Raw genomic sequence first — 23225 nt, forward strand, 5'->3', positions numbered from 1 at the left:
AATCATAAAATGATACTATACATTGTGATCAATATTTGTAAAAAGATGCCCATAACCTTAAAATAGCATGATGCAAAAATCTAGTTGTATGGTAGGAGAAAGAAGGAAAGGGGAAAAGGAAGGACTAGAGGATAGACAGGTCCTACTTTTAACACGGAGTCAGGTCCTGGAAAAATAGTGGAGAGGCAGGGTAAGAGCAGGAGACATAGGTGAGAGTTGTAGGATGCACTAAAAAGTCATTGGTAGACCTTTAAGGGTTTTTTTTTTCATTTCCGAGAGATATATGGGACAGCTGTAAGATGCACCGAATACATACATTAAGAAACTCGTAGCATAGGTTACCGAGAGTGGAAGTATTATTAGCAGAGAGTCTACAATAGAGAAAAATAGAGGTAGTGGCTTTATGGGAGAAAGACTGGGCAGGGAAAAAAAAAAAGGAATTTCAAGTAGGGTCTTTACAGGGGAAGACCAGGTCTAGGTAGTACTTTAGGGCAAGTCTTAAGTTTGTAGAGATCAGATTGTGAGAGGGATGTTGTTCCAAGATGGAGACTACGTGACTATAAACTTTTACATATGGTTTTATAAGGTTTGGAAACTTGGAGTAGGTGTTGGTCAGAGCTACGAAGTTAGGGACACAGGGTGAGAAATGTTGTTAATGAGAGAGAAGCTAGGAGTTGAAGCAAGATGGAGTGTGTCATGTGAAATTGAAAGGAGTTGGTTATGGAGCTCTAGCCAGTTTAGTTTTTTTTTCTAGTGACAGGCAGTGGTGTGCGCCATAGGGAAGATTTGTGGCAAACCTTGCGATTTTATTATAAATACGTTTGTTAGAGGTTTTTTTTGAGATTGATGAAAATAAGGGCAGCATATAGTAAAGTAGGAAAGGGGTAGTGCTTGGGCAAGGGATACTTTGGATTCTTGTGTAATCATTTTTTTATTTCTGTATAGTAATAAGTTTCTGGTGGATCTTTTTGGTGCAGTTATTGATATGGGTGTCAAACTTTAGTTCGCCATCTAGGAGTATGCCAAGTAGTTTAGTGTGGGACTCTGTCAGAATAGTGGTATTGTTTAGGGATGAGATAAAGGAAGATTTGAGGTGCTGGAGAGATTTGGGAATGAAAAGGATTTTCAATATACAGAACACCCTAGCTTTTCTTTTTAGGGTTCCACAGTAGACATGAAATCAAGAGGGAACCCTCATGGTTCAAGACATGATTAAGACACAGTTTTTTGAGGTGGAATACATCTGGGTAGTAGCAGCAGTATTAGATGGGTAAGATGGTACACCATAATTATCCAGGGAGTTTAATCTGCTTAGCCTGGCTAGACAGTAAGCAACACCTTTTGAAATAAAGGCACAAAATGAAACTACAATTACACTGAAGGGAACATATGCTATAGATATATATATATATATATATATATATATATATATATATATATATATATATATATATATAAGCAAGAAATCAGTAAAAATGTTCACAGTATTTACTATGAATTGCTGAAAACACATCAAAAAAGTACTTCATTTAACTACTGTAGACAACTGCCATTCCTCTACCACAGATATGCTCCGGCTCAGTCTACTAAACCAATGTCCTTTACAAAAAAAAAAAAAAACAAAATCAGTAAACTTGGGTTTGAAAGCCTTTAATTCCCAACAGAGCATGTTTTCAGCTTACATTAGCAGATATCCAATTCTTTGCCTGAGACACTCGGCATATAGCTTCACCGGGGCTTCAATGCATCATACTGGTTCAAGCGTCAAGTTTCTAACCTCCACTTTCAGTTTATATGGGGAAAAGAAACTGAAGCTACAAGCTGGGGCAGATGAAGTGGCAGGATGATGACATTTACTCTCCACAAAATTAATATTACTGAAATTATGGAATGCAAATAAAAATACAAATTCAAATAAAGGAACTTCCCTAGGTTTAGTATGGGATGGAATTATTTTTACAATCTGGTAAATTTAATAAATTACTAGCTAGTACAACAATCTGGCTTCCTACATTCCCTTATAGAAGTCGGTTTTCCCAACTAATTCACAGCATTTGGCAAGAAAAGAAAACCAAAAGTAAACAATTACAATGGTCAGACAGAACTGCCATGATACAGAAGTCTCTCTCATAAAAAAAGTGTGACTGTCTCATACAGAATAAAGTACAGTAGTGCAAGTAATAAGAAGATGTACTAAAGGATCCCATTTTATTTATTTTGACTTTTGTTTAACAGAAAAGTCCGACTGGGCAAGAACCCACTTTAAATGGGGATCCAGGGAGAAAAGTTCCACAGAATACAAATTACAACAGTATATCAACAGTCAATATATAAATGGTAACAGAATATCACAAATCTAAATCAAAGGACAAAATGAAAAAAGGCAGGTAGAGTATAAGAAAGGTTTAAAAAAAAGAAAAAAAAATTAGAGGACAAAGCACACTGGTACAGGAGAAAATCAAGTTTTCCCTAAAATGGAAAGAACAGACTATTCATTTTACGAAGCAAAAATAGGCAACTGGACTGATATTCCACAGCAAGAGTTAATTGAAAGGGTACATCATGTGCTTGATGCACAAGAAAGCAGCCAAAACCTCCAATAGTAAAGATGCAATCCCACCAACAGAAATAATTCATTTTGAGAAAACTGTGTCAGGAGGACAAAGTACTAAAATTTGGAAACTGTAGGGTGCTTGTAGAAAATGATTAATCACTTTACACTAGTACGGAGTAAATTTACTCCAGCAATCAGGGAATGTAGAGAGGCAGGTGTGAGAACCAGCTATATTCAGATTATTTCCTAGAGAGAGTCACGATCATTTTTTGATAGACAACACACCAAAATCGGAGCCATCAAAACAGATGGGGACTCTGCTTATTCTACTGAAAATTAAGATCAGACAAAGACTATGCCAATAAAACATTTTCCAATGTTCCAAAGGAAATGCTTGAGAAACAGAGAGAAGTGGAGGAATTGACAGATTCTAAACTGTGTGTTACCACCTCCCATGCAAGGTGTGATATCTGTGGTTATTGACTGGGGGTCAGAAGGAAGAGTACGAGGCCTTGACTACCCACTATTTTGTCTGCTCACCAGCAAATCTTTTACCAAACCAAAAAGTGGAATTTGAGAAGTCAAGGGGTGTAAATGCAGGGCTCAGAGTTCAGACTGATTTGAAGGTACCACTGCATTTTCCTCACGTGTAGTTTGGCAAAAGCAGCATTATTATAATTGTCATAACCTAGAATCTGAGAAACACCCTTGCTGATGCTAGGTTTAGGTTGGAGAAATTCAGTAAGTACTACTGGAACATTTCTAGAGTGTGCGAGTGACTCTCTCTCCAAGGTAGAGTCCAACAAACAAAGAAAATCATTATGTTAGACTAGATGACATAAGACTTCAGCAAGTTGATTGAAATTCCAAGTCCCAAATGACAGAAGTTTCAACACAATTCAAGCCTTTTACCAGCTGTAGAGAGACTTGCCCAAGTACTGAAAAATGTGCACGAGTCTGAGTATGCAATAAGCTATGACTGGAACTAGGCATTTAATAATCAGCCTTGGTGCAGTATAGAGCACAAAGGGTAAAAAGAAAGAACAGAGAATGTTAATACAGATACAAATATCTACACCTGAACTACTTGGCAATAGGAAAGTGGTGATAGCTGTCCCCTTTAGATCCAGATTTACCATGAAAGCTAGACTTTGGATCAAAGGCACACAATGTTGAAGTGGACTTGCGGTTATGGTGCTGCCAAGCCACTTTCCTCCTCCCTGCTATGCTTAGATTTTAATAATGTATGTATGCGACATGCTTGAACAGTATAGGTTGGCTGCACCCCACCAATCCCTCATGTTGGCAGTCTTACACATTTAACTGAAGATACAGTTAAAGTACCGCTGTGCAAGATCTCACCGTAAGAGCAGAAGCCCTACCTCTCACCACAGCAGTATTTTTCACTCTTGGGAATATCCTGCTGAGGACAGCTTAACATCCAGCCAGCATACCAAAGACAACACACCTTCAAGGCAATGTACATCAGACTTGTGTCCTATGTGCAATGTAGAAGGCACTTGTGTTGTACAAGCACCTAATCATCAGGCCTGAAGTGTCCCTGACAACATATACATCCACTGAGAGAAGAAAAACAGATGCAAAAAAGACCATTTGGCCAGAAGGAAAGCATCAGAAATTAACAGAGGGTAGGAGGGAGGGGTAAACTATTGCAACAGTGATAAGTAGGACAGCTGTTATAATACGATCTTGCATGACTATGCTGTGCTCTTATCATTGTTGCAGTAGTCTTGGGAGAGTACAACAGATAGGAAAAAGACCCTCCCCCAAAGGTCTGTCAGTCTTTATATGCTTTCGTATGGACAAGTGGTGAAAGAATGAAGGTCAAGCTCCAATACGGACTGCATAGCTGACTAAGGACTTCAGTACACACTGGAAAAGATTTGCAAGGTCCCTAAAAACAGACATTTCCAGAAAGATCAGAACGTGTGTTAAAGTAAGAATGCGGATGTCCTAAGGTGAGCTCAGGAAGTACAGAAACTTCCCATGCAGCATAAGAGTCAAAGCTCGTTTGTACTTTATTTTCAGTATGAATACGGACAGTGGAAGTGTGATGTCATGATTCTTCTGACGGAGATTTAAGCAGATGATGTCAGGAAAGTTATCACAGGCATAACTGGCTTGCAACAGCCAAGTGTTCATAGCGACGTTGCACTTGTATCGTTCAATGTCAGCTGTTCCTATCACTGCTGAAGTGTCCAATACCTTTACACTCCTGACAATGCAATTGGATGCTCCCAGAAGTTCTTTGCTTGCTGGAGATTTGTTTGTACGTGACAAACTGGACATACTCGAGAGAGGCCTTTAACAACTGATCCAGAATAACTTGGGGTCATGTTGGTACCTAGTGGGGAGGAATTTCTTCCCCAGCTGAGTAGTCGACATTACAGTAAAAAAATGTGCATATGAAGGCCAACAGCTTTTAAATTGTCAACTTCACCCCAAAACATTGTAACTACAAACTGGATAACAGATAGAAAAGTATTCATTGCATAGGTCATAAAATTTAAACCGAAATAAGGTAGCCTGAAAAAAAAATTGAATAATGCTACTTGAAACCTTGGGGAGGAAAAAAAATTGTTTATTGGAAAAAAGCACAACGTTACAGGATCAACCACATATGAATAAGCTTCACACAGAACTCTCTCTGACTAGCACAGGATTGGTTAGGCAAACAGATACGACATGGACAGTTTAACATTATGCTTGTTAGCATTCTCTACTCCCTTTAAATTCATTTTCCTTTTCACTACCTAGTTTATATATGTGGTATCTGGCTGTAAATGTTTTTGTAGTATTTTAAGTGATATGGATTACTACAATTCAGCTACTAGGTGAATTGTGTGTACTATGCATGGGATATGCACAACCATACAATGCTAAATTTAATAGAATGGAAATAAATGTTAAAGATTTTGAAGTGATAAGTTGAAGTCTGGAAGGGGTGTATCCATATTCATCAAGGATACCTACACCTCCAGGTTAGTGGAGCAGCATGATACCTCTGAGATCATCCATGTGCAACTAACATCAGGCAAATCTGCAATGCAAATTGTGGCCTGCTACAGATCACCCTCCATGACCCAGGACCTCCACTCCGCCTTTCTGGAGACACTGGAAAACACGAAGGTACTACCGAACACCCTGATATTGGGCGATTTCAATTACCCTACAGTTAACTGGGAAAACTACTCAAGTACAAACTCCCAGGTCCAGCTCTTCCTGGAATTATATCAACTGAAATGCCCTGGAACAGCTGGTAAACTCCCCTACCAGAGGTGAAAGCATACTGGACCTGGTCATCACCAACATGGGCGACAAGTGTTCCACACCGGAGGTCAACCCATCACTGGTTAGATCAGACCATAAACTAAACTAAACTAATCACTCTGGATGTCCACATCTCACCACCACCCCCAACTAAGGAAACCACAGTAAAAAAAAAACTTTTCTAAAGCAAATTTCAGCTTACTTAAGACACAGGTGGCAGGTTTCACAACCCCCACGCTAAAGGATAAGTGTCCAAGATGCAGGAACCTTTACAAATGCACTCTGAGCACCTACAAGGATGCATGATCATGTCATCCCTAGCAAAACCAAGACTCACTCCCCTAAGAGAAGGAAACCAGTCTGGTGGACTCCTGCCATAAACAGGCTATACAATAGAAGGAGGAAACAAGTTCAGAAAAAAAAAAAAAGCTAATCCCAAGAAGGAAAGACACCCCTGATCAGTATCAGTAAGAAACTAAGGTCCCTCATAAAAACCTCCAAGGCTAACTTCGAAAGAAAAATAACCAAGGATTCGAAAGATAACCACAAAGCCTTCTTTAGCTATGTCACGAATCTTAAGTGACAACTCGCACATATACACTAGTGCAAAATAGCACAAAATATACTGAACCCACTGATACTGCCAACATCCTGGCAGATTGCACTTCACCCCCCTCTCGCCCCCAAAAGGGCCCACAATACCAGAAAGGTGTAGTGTCCCGGAAATCAGACGCACAGGTGAAAACAGCCCTTTCAAAAGCCAAACGCACAGCATCTATGGGGCCAAATGGTGTCCCAGGCTGCGTCTTGCACGAACTACAGAACAAACTAACCCCCCACCTAAACACATTGTTCAACCTCAGCCTCTCCACAGGCTACGTGCCCATAGAAATGGCGCACAGCAACAGTTATCCCGCTCCACGAAGGAGGGGCCACAACTGACCCTGGTAACTATCGCACCATAAGCCTGACTAGCCTGGTCGGCAAGGCTATGGAGAGCATCATCATGGAACTCATTAAGACACTGGGAACCTCCAAACACTTGACCTGACCCAGTTCGGCTTTGTTAAGGGCAGATCATGCCTACTAAACCTGGATGACTTCTTCGAGACAGTCACCAAGGCCATAGATGAGGGGACGGTAGTTCACACAGCCTACCTTCACCCCGCCAAGGCTTTTGACACCATTCCCCACTCGGGAATTATAGAAAAACTCACCAGCCTGAGCATAAACCCCTACGTCACAAGATGGGTTGCCAACTGGCTTACAGGCAGAACTCACACAGCAAGAATAACGGGCTCCAGGTCAGACTCTAAACCAGTCACAAGTGGTGTCTCACAAGGCTTGGTCCTGGGACCCTTACTGTTCGGCATATACTTCTCAGAAGTACAGGCAAACACAGGAGGACTATGGCTAACCAAGTTCGCAGATCACTGCAAACTGGGAACCATAACTGACCCTCCGGCTGACAGACATTCTCCAAAAGGGCCTTACTGAGACGGACACCTGGTGTCAAAATCATGGTCTCAAGCTAAATGCCAAAAAATGCATAGTCATCCTGTTTGGGAAAAACACACCCATAAATTACCACATAGGTGGCAACCCCCTTAATACAGAAGAGACCCAGGTAGATAGTAATCTCGCCTTTGACAATCATATTGCCAAAATAGTTAGGAAATCCTTCTATGTAACCCATCTAATTACTAAAGGGTTCGCATCTAGAAATAAAGCTGTTACAGTGCCCCTCTATGATGGGTCTGATGAGTAACGAGTAGAGTACAATGCCCCGTTTGGGACGTACCTCACAAGACATTTCCAACAGCTGGAAAGACCACAAAAGTACCACACCAAGAGGATTACTGGCCTCAAACATCTGTCCTACGCAGCCCGACTGGAAAAACTCCATGGCATATCGAGGTGATCTCAGCCTGACTTACAAAGCCATGTCCAACTCAGAATTGATGGACATGCTCCACCTAAAGAAATCCAAGGCACTGCAAGCCACTCACTCTAGTAAACTAAACCTCACCACAACAATAAATAGAACATGCTGGAGGGAGAGATTCCCATCACAGAGACTCCCCATGCTTTGGAACAAAATTCCTAACTACATTAGGCAGAGCCCCTCACTAACACTCTTCAAGAGAAACCTTGATGAGTGGATGGGTAACAGAAAACACACCCATGGGATCACTTTATTGGCTCTTCTTGACAGAGGCTCAGTGAATTAATCAATGGGGTGGCGAAAGATGACACTGGCTAGGCTTATAAATGCCCTTGGGCAGATAGGTAGTAGGCTATTATATCATGAAATATGCAAGGACAAAAAGTAGAATACATCTGCCAAGCTGAAGCAATCCTAAAAAATAAATAAACTAAAGTTATTTCTTAAAACAGTGGTGGGGGGGGGGGGGATTCCCCACATCCCCATTCTACCAAGATTCCCAATTTGCCTTTTCAAAGGACCAATGCCCCAAAAGTGAATAATACATCATGCCCAGTAGCTGCAAACCTGCACCAAAAATTGAAAAGATTAGCCGACTGCCATACGAAGAATTTGAAGCCCAGTAAGACTGTCAAAAGCTTAATGGTCAACTTGTCACACTACCTCATTTTCCCTGGAAGATGGATTAATCCAGCAATTCAAAATGTATAAAACTTTGGGTTAAATTACTTCAGCTATCAGTAAGGTGCTCTTTCATCCTTGAGACATTTCAACGTGCATCAGTGCAACAAAACAGAACTTAAATATGAACAGGAAGAAAACAAGAGGCTACATAACTAATTATGGTAAAGTTCGATCAACTGAACTGGTTATGCAATCCTCCTTGTTACTTCCTGTCCACATTCAAGACTCACAAATCCAGGTCATCACCATTGCTTCACTGTATCAAGTAATCTGAAAACATGAAGCCAAAAGTAGCTGTCACTTAACTTACCTGGATAAACTGCTTTAATTGTATATTATTAACATGAAGGCCTTCAACAATTAGGACATTTTCAGGAAATTCCATCACCATCTGGTACAGTGGAGAAGAGAAAAAAATGTCAATAAAACATTCCGAATCATTGCTTAAAAAGGTATAAGCATCTTGCATAAAATAAAGATTTTCTACAGCACCATACCAGTCTACGGAAACCAACCTCTGGAACAAAAGCTTTCTTGATGCTATTTTATACATACAGGGCCATATGCTACAATAAACCAAACAATACAGAAACTGATAAGCTTGAGAGAGGAAAACAGTCAAGTGGGACTCAATCCAGTCTATAGATGTTCAAATTTCCCTATTAAGCAACCACCATTAAGGCAATGTGCCCAAATGAAACTTCTAATAGCCCACCTTTGTCATCCCTTATTGTGTCAAAGTTTTTGGATCAATATACCACAAAAATGCAATTAATATATATCTACACACACATTTTAAAAATTAAAGCAGAAGTGAAGGCAAGGACAAAGGATAACATAGGCTTACTTTTTGCAAGTACATAAATCCCAAGTCTGTAGTGAATGAAAGCATCATTTAGTTAAAGAACCAGACAACTGTGTTACTAACGGAAAGGGGAAAAAAAAAAAAAAAAAAACAAACCCAATTCAGGAGTATCAAACTTTAAAGATCAGAAGTGCAAGCTTTTTTCTGAAACAGCAACCATATTTGGCCATTAAGGAAAGAGGCACGCTAATACCAGTCACACCTCTGTGGTGTCAAGTCACTGAATATGGTAAAATAACCCAGTGATTAAGTCTTTTACATAACATTACAAAGCCACCCTTGCCCAGACACTAGCTTCTTTCTCCCCAGTCAACTAATCCATACCCAGCACCGCATTCCACATTCTTGGTTATCAGACTTGTGTCTGGCATGGCATATGCCTAATGTCACACACACAGTCTGTGCACATGCGTGCTTGTGTGCATATAAATAAAAACACACTACATGCATACAGTTGTAAAGTTGACGCACCACAATAACTTTCAAATAACCAAGACCATAAAGTCAACAGCACAAATGACAGGGATCAAAAGAATGAAATACAAAATATCAGAAGAGTCAGGCAGCACACTGCTGCTCCACAAGTTAGTAGAAATGTGTTTGGAATAGGGAATCCCTGGGACTGTGCAATCTTGGGAGTAGTACACATAATTAGCAAGGGTTGTGGGGCAATGCAGCTTGCCGCCCCCTCCCCCACAAAAAGGTTTCAAGGACTGTTTGTGTAGTTTGGAGCAGCAACAGAATTTTGATTACTGACATATGTACAGCATTCCCTTCTTTTGACTGCTCAGTGATTTGAGGGTGCAACTTCATGGTACTGACTATTTGTGTTTGTTCTGGTGCATCAACTTTATGTCCAAACAATAGTCACACTCACTACCTCAAAACTACACAACAAACATTTACATTAAACTCTTCATTAAAACTTCCTTACAGATCCTTACGTACATTACATCTAGCTCGATTAACGCATACAAGATAAAGGCTCATCCAAAGTAGGCATTAAGACACAGCTGCCATAGCCTCTGCCAGCATAAACACCACGTAAGACTACCACTTTCCCTACACATTCTGTAAAGCATAGCCAAGGCATTACTTTCATCTAAATTTCTTTAAAAAGTTCAGTCTTTCATGTAAACCTGCCCACATATAAACTCTTGCAATTGCAAACCGCAATGTATCACAAGAATGCATATACAAATTAGCCCTACCTTGACTAAAAATATTCCACACTGGTATAAAAGTTAATACACTACACAAAATTACAAACAATAGGTTTTCTCATATACGCTTTACCTACTTCATAAACTTTTCAATCATACATTTACTAACATGCTTTTTCAGATGTCTTACTCACGTATGATGTGAACACCTCAAAATTCTAACAATTTTAAATACAGATGCATGGTTATGTCTTATTTCCTATACATCGCATTCACTACTAACTGAAGTATATGTAAACAGGGAGCATTACAAATGTTACAATGTTTGGCCAGAAAAAATGTTAACATTTAAAGTTATATCTGACAAGAAGAAAGCTCTTTATTTTTATCATCAAAACAATTAGACTCTTTCCAACAAGCTTTACATTCAACCCCCATATACTGTGCCATATTCTCCCAAGCTTTAGGGGGCATATCCGCCAAGGATGAGATATCCAGTCAGCATCCAAAGTTTTTAGGCACCTCCCACATACACCACACATCAAGGAAACATGAGGACATTCTAGTATAACAGAAAACATATCAGCTCCAAAATTCAGAGTTTTTGGCCTCTCAGGATAATGGAGACAACTCCACATATTAAAGTTCTATGTTAGGAAAAAAGGTAAAGATGACCAAAGTGAACCCTACCAGGTAGATTTGGAATGGTAAATAATTAATGGGGCAAACAGAGGGCGTTAGGACTGCTGGGATCTATATGAACATCTACTATTATGGTTTACTTACACAACCGTATTGTATGCATCATTAGGTCACTACTGAGGTAGCCTAAGCTATACAGGCCAATTACCAAGCTTAGACATCCAATGAGGAGAAGGAAGTTAGAATACAGGAGTCACTGGAAAACAGTCCTTGCATCACCCGCTTTTCCTCTGGATAAGAAAATCAATTTTATAACTATTAAGTGAAGGTGTGTACACAAAACAAAAATGTCACCTCTAGAACACTTACTGCTTTGTGGAAAAAAGGGCTGACAAGTAGCCACAGCTCTGGTAGAGCGAACTTGACCTAAGGCCGCTCAGTGCTTCCCACTCCCACTGGTAAGCAAAGAAACTTCCCTCCTTCCTAATAAGGCAATGGATCAGTAACAGGAACTAAAAACAAAGCCCAGGGATCAGCAACTCTGAAACTGGACTACTCTAGTTCAGTAAGGCAGGAAAACAAGAGAATTTTTTTTTTTTTTTTTTTTTTTTTACAGCGACAAGGAAAAAAACAGACAAGTGTGCCAGCTTGCACTGCATGTGAATTGTTTTTATAGCATTTACTGTCTGTTTTTTTCCTTGTCGCTGTAAAAAAAAATTCTCTTGTTTTCCTGCCTTACTGAACTAGAGTAGTCCAGTTTCAGAGTTGCTGATCCCTGGGCTTTGTTTTTAGTTCCTGTTACTGATCCATTGCCTTATTAGGAAGGAGGGAAGTTTCTTTGCTTACCAGTGGGAGTGGGAAGCACTGAGCAGCCTTTTTGTCCGATTTGGTGAAGTTTCAGCCAGAAACTAGTAGTCCATTGGTCGTTTTGGGCCAGTTCCTAGCTCCTTTCAGCCCCTGCTATAAAACACGCTAAACACGCGTTTTCCAGCTTGTACCAACTCAGCACAGATCCTCGTGGTGGCCTGCAGAGTGATCCAAGCAGCAGAGAGCTAAAAGAGTGACTTTCTACCAGATATAAGTATTTTTGTGGCTTTCCACTGTTATTAAGCTAGCGACTGCATTTCGCCTGTTTTACTGCTACTTTAAGTGATTTCTGCATTTTACACTGTTTATTGCACTTTAAGTTACTAATTGTTGCAAATTGTTTCTGTAGGCTACACACTAAAGTGCGCTAGCCGATTTACAGCATTTATAGCATTTACTGTCTGTTTTTTCCTTGTCTCTGTAATAAAACAAAAAAAAATCTCTTGTTTTCCTGCCTTACTGAACTAGAGTAGTCCAGTTTCAGAGTTGCTGATCCCTGGGCTTTGTTTTAGTTCCTGTTACTGATTCATTGCCTTATTAGGGAGGAGGGAAGTTTCTTTGCTTACCAGTGGGAGTGGGAAGCACTGAGCAGCCTTTCTGTCCGATTTGGTGAAGTTTCAGCCAGAAACTAGTAGTCCATTGGTTGTTTTGGGCCAATTCCTAGCTCCTTTCAGCCCCTGCTATAAAACACGCTAAACACGCGTTTTCCAGCTTGTACCAACTCAGCACAGATCCTCGTGGTGGCCTGCAGGGTGATCCAAGCAGCAGAGAGCTAAAAGAGTGACTTTCTACCAGATATAAGTACTTTTTGTGGCTTTCCCACTGTTATTTAAGCTAGCGACTGCATTTCGCCTGTTTTATTGCTACTTTAAGTGATTTCTGCATTTTACACTGTTTATTGCACTTTAAGTTACTAATTGTTGCAAATTGTTTCTGTAGGCTACACACTAAAGTGCGCTAGCCGATTTACAGCAATTACTGTCTGTTTTTTCCTTGTCTCTGTAATAAAACAAAAAATCTCTTGTTTTCCGCCTTACTGAACTAGAGTAGTCCAGTTTCAGAGTTGCTGATCCCTGGGCTTTGTTTTTAGTTCCTGTTACTGATCCATTGCCTTATTAGGAAGGAGGGAAGTTTCTTTGCTTACCAGTGGGAGTGGGAAGCACTGAGCGCCTTTTGTCTGATTTGGTGAAGTTTCAGCCAGAAACTAGTAGTCCATTGGTCGCTTTGGGCCAATTCCTAGCTCCCTTCAGCCCCTGCTATAAAACACGCTAAACGCGTGTAAGCGCGATTTAGCGAGTTACCACTGTTGCACACAAGAGCAGCGGTTAAACAAGGTTAAACTATTTGGGCCATCTAAATTCCACTCTTCCAATTTTCCCTTAAAACTACCTTCCTCGAGCTGTACTGCTGATCTAACCAGCATATCCTATAACTGAAAAGTTCATCTCTACTTGATTCCCAAGTAGACTATTCTCTATCTGTAAAGCCTAGCACTTACTCCTACAGTACTTGCACCTTGATAAAGCACTCTTATTATAGATAGTACCCCACCAGCCTAAAACCCACTTCCCCGGAGTCCTTTGAAAGTCTCTTTATCTACTACTTCTAGTATGTCGAGGGATCAGTTGCTAGTGTCCTCTCCAGCTCAACTGGTGAACCTGGGAATATTGAGGCAATGTTACAACTGCCTCATGTACACAGACAATCCTCTCCTTCTCCCACAAAACACAAATACATGCGAGAGATGCAACTATACGGCCAAACTGGAGGCTGAGCTCTCTCAACATAGGACTGGCAAGACCAGACAGGAGGAGAAGGTAACCACACACAATACATACCCAGTCACACATGGTACCATCACAACTTCAAATCATACACATACTCACACAAAGACATACTCGGAGGCTCTGATCAAAATTTACCAAAACAGCAGAGGCCACCAAAGCAGACACCCAAACAACTACCACCTCACGACCCAACACATGCAACACATAGACCACACAGTCAGAGTGTCAAACAGTCACAGCCCTTAAGGCCAAACAAAATGCCAGACACACTTGTCATTGGTGATTCCATAGTCAGACACACTGACGTCCCGCTCACCAGACTGAGTAAAGAGAAGGTCACAGTAAGCTGCCTGTCAGGCGCTAGAATCCGCCACATAACGCAAGCACTCAGGTCTCTCAACAGCAGGTACAAGTACGACTCAGTCATTGTCCACGCTGGTGTCAACGACCTGAGACGCACCTCCTTGACTACATGAAAAGGGACATCGAGGAGCTCTCTGATTATGTAGCCCAGGCAGGTATGACCCTGACCTTGAGCAGTATCCTACCTTCACCTAGAATGATGCCACAATACAGTGATAAGATGATCAGCTTTAATAATTGGCTTAAATTCTGGTGTCATTCAAAGGGATCAATGTCTGTCTGCCTGGGATGACATGCTGGACAAGCCACGCTGCTTCAAGGGACGGCTTGCACCTGTCACCCTGGGCTTCCGGATATTGGCAAAGGCTCTTGCCACCCCATAGTGCCTTTTTAGGCAAGGCTCAAATTCTAAACCTACCACCCTAGAACACCAAAAGGAAAAAACTAAGGGTAATGCTGCTCAATGCCAGAAGTCTCAATCTCAAGATGCACGCACTCGAGGCTCTTCTCAATATGGAGAACATCAATGTCTGTGCTGTGACAGAAACCTGGTTCAAGGCTCCTGAGAGCACCCCAGCACTAACAGGTTTCACCTCATATCATGCGTTCCGGCCCCAAAATCCGGACAACACCAAGAAAGGAGGGGGGTGTCCATATTCATAAAGGACACCCACACCTCAAGGTTGGTGGCAACGCATGATGCATCGGAGACCATCCAGGTGCAATTAACCATAGGCAAGACTGCTCTGCAATTTGTAGCATGTTACAGGCCACCCTCTCAAACTCAGGAACCTCACATGGCCTTCCTGAAAACATTGGAGGGGATAAATGTATCTCCAAATACCACCATACTAGGTGACTTTAACTACCCTAATATAGACTGGGAACACTACTCAAGCCCGAACACTCTAACCCAAAGATTCCTGGAGTTCATAAACTCAAATGCCATGGAACAACTAGTCACCATCCCCACAAGAGGAGAAAACATACTTGATCTCATCATCACGAACATGGGATCAAAATGTTCAACACCGGAAGTATACCCCTCACTGGTGAGATCAGATCATAAACTAATCTCGCTGGAGGTCCTCATCCCGCCCCCACCTGAAACAAAAAAGACCACAGTGAAAACTTCTCAAAAGCCGATTTCACACTTCTAAAAACTAGTGTGGTCTCCTTTAAGGCCCCTGAGCCAGTGGTAAACATTACTCAAACCGCTGAATCACTTACAAATGCCTTCTACCAGCACCTACAGGACTGCATGGATCAGGCAATCCCAAACAAAACTAAGACTCTCTGTACCAAAGGCAAGCGTCCAGTCTGGTGGACCCCAGCCATAAACAAGCTCTACAACAAAAGGAGGAAGCTACTACAAGATAGAGCAAAATCCTTGAAAGGTAAGACACCTTTGATCATTATAAGTAAAAACTAAGAGCTCTCATAAAATCATCCAAGGCAAATTTTGAGAGAAAAATCGCCAAGGACTCTAAAGAGAATCATAAGGCCTTCTTTAGCTATGTTAGAAACCTAGGAGGAAACTCCCAGATATGCTCAGAATTAGTTCAAAATGATGTGAAAATTACTGAACCTACACACATTGCCAACATACTGGCTGACAGGTTCAGTGCAAACTTCTCCCCTCCCCAAAAGGAGAGATATCTATTCCAGAGGATTGTAGCCCCCAAACATCTCCAACGCCCAGGTGAGAACTGCCCTCACTAAGGCAAAACACAGCATCCATGGGACCGGATGGTGTCCCCGGCTGTGTGCTTCATGAACTCAATGAGGAATTAAACCCACAGTTAGGACAGCTGTTTAATCTTAGCCTCACCTCAGGATACGCACCCAAGGAGTGGCGACGGCGACTGTGGTCCCACTTCATAAGGGCGGTGCCTCCACAGACCCTGGAAATTACCGCCCCATTAGCTTGACAAGCCTTATCTGCAAAGCCATGGAGAGGATCATAATGGAACTCATAAATAAAGACATAGGGAACTTGCAGACTTTGGATCCAACTCAGTTTGGCTTTGTCAAAGGCAGATCCTGCCTCTTAAACTTGGTTGACTTTTTCGAGACAGTCACCAAGGCCATTGATGAGGGAAAGGCAGTCCATACAGCCTACCTCGACCTGGCAAAGGCCTTGACACAATACCCCACTCAGGTATCATCGAAAAACTCATCAGCTTGAATGTAAACCCATACATCACAAGATGGGTTGCAAACTGGCTAAGTGACAGAACCCACAGGGTCAGAGTTGCTGGAGCCATGTCAGACTCAAAGCCTGTCACAAGTGGTGTCCCACAGGGCTCAGTCCTGGGTCCACTCTTGTTCGGCATCTACTTTTCTGAAGTACAAGCAAACACAGGAGGGTTATGGCTGACAAAGTTTGCAGATGACTGCAAACTGGGCGCCATAGTCGAAAACACATCTGACACAGATATCCTCCAGAAGGGCCTCACAGAAATGGATAACTGGTGCCAGAGCCATGGCCTGAAGTTAAACGCCAAAAATGCATAGTCATACCCTTTGGGAAAAACAAGGCTACCCCTAGCTACCATATAGGTGGCAATCCACTGAGCACAGAAAAAGTCATCAGAGATCTGGGGACCCAGGTTGACAGTAGCCTTCGCTTGACACTCATGTTGCTAAAGTAGTTAGGAAAACCTTCTATATCACCCACCTGATCATGAAGGGATTCACATCTAGATCAAGGGAGGTCATCGTCCCCTGTACTCATCACTTATTAGACCTATGATTGAGTACAATGCCCGTTCGAATGTATCTGACCAGACACCTGCTGCAGCTTGAAAGGCCCCAAAAGTTCCTCACCAAAAGGATAAAGGGTCTCAAAAATATGTCTTATGCTGCCCGACTGAAAGAACTCCAGCTCTATTCAGTCTCATACCGCTTGCTCAGAGGTGACCTGTGCCTGACATATAAGGCCATGTCAAACCCAGATTTGATGAATATGCTTCACCTCAAAAATCTAGATCCCTCAGAACCACAAGGGCGGGAGACTTAAACCTTGACACGGTTATAAATAGAACGTGCTGGAGGGACAGATTCATCACCCAGAGACTCCCTATGCTGTGGAACAAAATCCCGGTACATGTGAGGCAGAGCACCTCTCTGGTCTTGTTCAAGAGGAATCTTGACCAATGGATGGGAGATTGCAGATATACCCCAGGGATTACTTCAGCGTCACTGCTTGACAGAGGCACAGCAAAATGATAGGCATAGTTTTTATTCAAACTAAAGGGGTGGCGAAAGCCACATAACTATGGGCTAGGCTTATAAATGCCCTTGGGCAGATAGCCTAGTATGAACCTATGAACCTATGAACCTATGAAACGAAAGTTGCTCCCCTCACGGCAGGAGCAACACATTTAAACTGTATGGAATAACCATTTGGAAACCACCTGCACTAGCATTGGTTGTCCTTTCTTAGCTTCATAGGAAGTGAGAAGTTGGCTGGAATAAAGTTCTTTGTCATGTTAGTGTAGCATCAGAGGTGCCTATGGACATCTGAAGTATGTAGGATTCTCTCCTTGTTTTTCAGTTTACGAAACACAGGAAGACAGACTGATTTAAAGTGAATTCTAATACTAATTTTGGCATGAAGGTAGGACTGTTCTTAAGGGCACCCTCTCCTTACAAAAAGGAGAGAAGACTTAATCATAACTTATAAATCAAACTCTCCTAGCCAAAATCAGAGCAGTAACACCACTTTCCACATTAAGAACTTCTAAAATCAGTCTTGAGTTGGTTCAAAAGGAAACTAGGCAAGTTTTTCAAGTACAAAAAAAGATCCCATGAACAGCCACCTGGTTTTACAAGTGGAAAAGTGTGATGTATCCCCTTTAGAAATTTTTTTACCTTCGATATGGAGGACAGATTGGGGAGGGGGCTAAAAGGTAGACAAGCAAAATGGCAAAAAGTTTAGTGTTACCACAACAGGAAAGGACACATGTAAGCCATACAAATACTGGAGAATCAGCCTTAAAAAGGGTTGTAAAATGTTTTTATGGAACCAACCAGAAAAATTTTTGGCATTTCGGGGGGGGGGGGCGGCTTTCCAGGATCTGCTGAGTGTCCACCACTGTGTTGTACTCCAGATGGGATGCAAGCAACAGGGACAGAGAAAGAGACTTTGCCAAGATGAAAATTTCCCAGGCTATCGTGGCTAGTCTGCATAAACCCAGTCACCCCCCCCCCCCCATTTATGGACCGCATTACAGTGGGGAGGTCTGATCAGCAAGAGATCCTGGGTTTCACAAATGGTTTTGATTCATTAAAAGCATTTATCAATTTCATTATTTACTTTATGTTTATGTGCATTCCCCTGAAAGGATCCCAAAAACGCTGCATCTTGTCCGTCTTCGACCCCGCAAAGTCTGAAGCATTTGTGATGACAAAATGTGATGGGGCCGTAGGATAAATGGAAGACCTGGATTCAAAAGTTCAGCACAGGGATTTGAAAACAGTGTGCTGGGTCCATACATACATATTACATGGGGGGGGGGGTTAATCTCTAGTGGGATTATTGTAATAACTGAAGCAATGCATATCAAAATTCTGTAAATTCCGCTGCTGTAAAACAGAGTGCCGAGATAACTTAAGAATTTGTTTCTGGTAAAAGAACACTTTCCTGAGGCAAGTAAGCCATCATTTGAACAGTACCCAGCAAGCAGCCTATACTGCAAGTCATCTTCATTTCTACACATCTTGCATATCTTCAACCAGTTCAACATGCAAACTTTACTCATTATATTACTTTGAGAACGTGACATACTATTCTCTTCTACCCTCCCAGAATGCTTATTCCTTTTAAGAACATGCTTTCCACGCCAATTCACCACACTCATCATACAAGCTCTGTGCCAAGTGATTCCATCTCAAATCCTCCCTCTGCAGGCACCATTACACAAGAACTCAAGAAAACAGTTAATGTTAACTGAATTTCCAAATGTAAAAAGCTTCAAGTGTCATCCAGCACTGCATGCACCATTCCTCATTTAGCTTTACTTCGTATTCCAGCTTGTGTGCTCATGCTTGACCACTTCCTTCAACTCATCTCCCATCAGCATCCCAAGTGAGTGTAGGAAATATTGGAACCTTATACTTCATAGGGTTTTGATAAATATACCCAGAACTATTTCCTAGTCCACAAAGCAAACTTGGCACCATTAAAAATCCACAATTTTCATCCACCACTTTTATATAACCAGAATTCAGCATTTTCCATACAACTTCCAAAGGGACAAGCAACTCAACTGATGGATTTATGCCACTTACCACAATTTCATACTTGCCTCTGTGCACCAGTCTGCCAAATCAAGATCCACCCTCACTTTCTTGCTAGTTAAATCTCAGACCAAGACTTCATTCTATTACTCAAAAGGATTGCTTTCTTATCTGTATTGGAAAGCCAAACTAACACGCAAACTTTTAAGAACCCCAATTTCACAATCAGTTTTAATACAACCCATCCCAATGTGCAACAAACTTTTTGCCCAAACTCACTCACTGACTATAAAAAATATAGTTCATGTATTTTAATTAGGCAGCCAACAGCTAAAAGGGCAACCACTCAGACATTCAACATTTATCATACATTTTAATCATCACAGTAAAAGGTGTACAGTTCAGCAAAACAGCAGGTACCCTCAACTTCACAAAGATACATAAAATTTTAAAGTTCTTCTTTTCAGTAGACTCATTCGTGCCAGGTACAGAATTTTCTACCTGGCTGCCAAATCCACACTTGCACCCCCAAGCCAAAAACTCAAAAGTTGGTTTGCCTATATTTTATAAACCTAGCTTCTATTTTACCGATACAACATCCAGCCAGTATATTCCACCTTCTTGGCTCAAATAAATCCTCTCTCCTTTCACACAGACAAAAAATACACAACAGCAGAACCTTAAAACTGCAATATCATGCCTTGCCGTCCAACCCAGTAAATGTGGTTATATGATCAAAATCATTGACCCCCCCCCCCCATTTGCTGTCCAAATGAATCTTTCACCGCTTGTTGGTCATGCAGGTATGAATCCCCAACAACAGTAATTTCCATCCTTTTTTATAAGCATTAAAATATTCCCATTGTATTCAACTTGTACAGTTTCCAAGCTGCCAGTCACCTCACTCACATTCAACCTTTTCATCTTTTTAATCTCCCTCGGTAGTGAACGCTCTATATCCTAGTGACAGTTCTAACTCCAGAATTAGTTCAAAATATTCTGTTTCTACAAATGACCGTAAGTAACTGCTTAAAATTGTTACTTAATGGAAACATGGATTAAATCTGTCTGAACACCTTTACTTAAACGTTCATACTCCTCAAGGAGATTGTTATAGCAAAATGTCCATCTTCAAACAGCATTAGACAAGCAAACTGCTATATCTGTCCAGCTTATTTCAGGGTACTCTGACCCTAAAAATCCACATGCAAAAAATACATTGTTTCCCCAAAATAAAAAAAAATAAAAATTAATCATTTAACTTGATGGGAGATACTACTACTTCCTACTAGGGTGACCTGGAGTCTCTCATTACCTGCGAATCCAGATTATTAAAAGTACACACGATAACCCTATACTATTTGTTCAGAGCCAATATTATTGACAAAACACCATTTTTCTTGCCCTTTGTTCACTATTCCCACATCAGAGTCCCCTGTCCTCCCAAACACATATATTCAAGCAGACTGAACTATTATTTTTTTTCAGCAGTGAACTTTTAAGCCCTGGACACAACTTACATTATTCAAAAATGAAATCAAGAATTTCGTTCATGGTGTTTTTTGCTCAGGTCAACCTCTCATGGCAGCATCATTCAGCATCTGCATTTGTAAGTCATTCTTTCCAGTTCTCAATCCCACCCCCATTATCCTTATTACCAACTTCGTAAACCATGTAATTGTCAAAACATCTCTCTCCTTTCAGCAGCTCTTCAAACTACAGTAAATATACCTGACCCAACACACCTTACATGCAGCTCCTCCCCTGGTCAGCATTTCAGTTTTAGATATTAATGTATAGAAATATAATCTTCTGTGGAAGCAGGAAGTCAATATTGACACCTTCCCTCAAAAAAGATCAAAACCTCCAAAAATGTTTCACCAAAAACACTTTAATTAAAACAGTGATCCCCTGCACACCACACCCCCTCACTTATACCTACTCAGAGGTCACACAACAGTGGGGAAAAGAATTCTTCACGGTCTGCGAAAGTGCTTTTAGCAAAACATTTAGCTAAAACAGCAGTAACCAAAACTGCCTTTGCTCTACCAACAGGATTCAGACCTTCTGCAGTCTTGAAACTACCTTGCACAATGACATCATTCAGAATATAATGTTATTGAAAAATAATGTCAAAACAGCACAACAGTGAAAGTGCTGAAATGTTGAGGGTCCATTTTTGAGATCGCAGTACAGTGAAGATTGGGATATTTGCCCTTTCCTCACTGTAGTGCGATCTCAAGAGTTGGAATATATTTAGCGGGGGGAGGGGGGTTGCAGCCCCCCACAAAACTGAATTTAAGTTTCAGCATTTTCACTCTTGTGAGCATTAGACATTTTGAGTCTTTGATGTTATGATATAGACACCATTATTCTGCTTTGCATCTGATCCAGTTCTGAAATTCATTTCAACAAAAAAGATACATTCTGGGAATTTATCCATCCACACATTTACTCAAACAATTCCTTTTCAAGCCAAGCAAAGTATTTTTCCTTCACACATCTACAAAAGTTCTAAACTCAAAGGCAGGAGCCTATACTTGTGCAGAATCACAGCTCTTTTACTACCGTAACTAGTATCTACTTAGAACACAAGTAGTTTATTCACATCATAGTTTTAACATTGGTGATTCTGTGACCAATTTCCAGAGTATTTAAAAACATTGGGTTCATAGCTTCATGCCTAGACTATATACTCCAACAGCTTTCTTAAAATAAACAATTATCTTAAACAAATTGGGTAACAATTATGCAAGATGCTGCACCATTTCTATAAACCTCTAAAGCCTGCTTGTTTTATGGTTTGGACATGCCCAACTGATCTGATCTTTATCAGCACAGCTGTGAAGGACACCGTTTCTTAGCACAGAGCCATGGCAGAGGGTTCAACTCTGTGCGACACCAAGGCTGGATAAAGACTTGGCTATATAAAATTACAAAAAGGGAGGGGGCTGTTTTAGGAATTTAGAGAAATTCAAGAAGACAGCAGTTGGCAGACAAAACCTAAGTGGGAAGGTATGAGAGTCAAGAAAGTCAGAAAAATAAATCAGAAATTATCAGGTTCTGTGCCAGTTAAAAGCACATCATGGTAGATACTGGGCTGATGGAAGGCCACTCAACACTGTGCAAGACAAGACGAGGCACAACCATCAAATCTGCACACGAATCTTAATCCTGGTTAGCATTTTAGCATGCAAGTTGCCTTGTTCTGTGCATTACTTTTAAAAGCAAACAGCTGCATCTTAAAAGCGCCAGTTTATAAGGGAAGATTTCAAAAATTTAAACATCCAACATGTGAGAGACAGCAGATTACAAGGTCACACTGGTGCTGCGGTAGCGTTGTCACCTCATAATAAGACGCTGTCCAGTTAGATTCTCAGCTAGAGCATCTTCTGCGTGGAGACATGCGTGAATGGGCGTACCTTCGTTGAAGGTTGTGCATCAGGGCTGGTAACTCGGCACGTAAAAATCAACTACCAATCATTAGCGGACAGGAGTTCCGCTGTGGCGACCCCTAACCGGGAAAAGCCGAAAGACAACAACAACACTGGATTGCTAGCACTGCCATTTAGAAGCCAATGCAAAGAAACCACTTCTGCAGAGATTAAGAAGTTAATACCCAAGCCACCAAGCTTTCATATGAACAAATCTCATCCACAAACAATATTCACTGCAACAGCTTCACTTCTACCTTCATCCGCAACTAAAAAAACAAACAGTGGGTCACCCTGACTCTTACATTTACCCTCATAAGAATTTTCTGGGCTATAACACACGGCAAACTGTTCATCAAAATGGACAGAGGCATCATTTATAGCTG

The 23225-nt window shown here is 41.2% G+C and overlaps 1 protein-coding gene across 1 annotated transcript in view; it reads right to left on the bottom strand.

The window, feature by feature from the left end:
- GGNBP2 (gametogenetin binding protein 2) overlaps window positions 1-23225 on the bottom strand; it is a 677078-nt gene that overhangs the window by 646510 nt on the left and 7343 nt on the right. The window contains exon 3 of the mRNA XM_044054566.1: window positions 8785-8865. Coding sequence (XP_043910501.1) covers window positions 8785-8865 — 81 coding nt within the window. The remainder of the gene's footprint in view (window positions 1-8784; window positions 8866-23225) is intronic.

This window comes from Protopterus annectens, chromosome 13.part0 (genome assembly GCF_019279795.1).
Source record: "Protopterus annectens isolate FY-2018-M chromosome 13.part0, PAN1.0, whole genome shotgun sequence".
In the NCBI taxonomy this organism is placed as follows: domain Eukaryota; kingdom Metazoa; phylum Chordata; order Ceratodontiformes; family Protopteridae; genus Protopterus; species Protopterus annectens.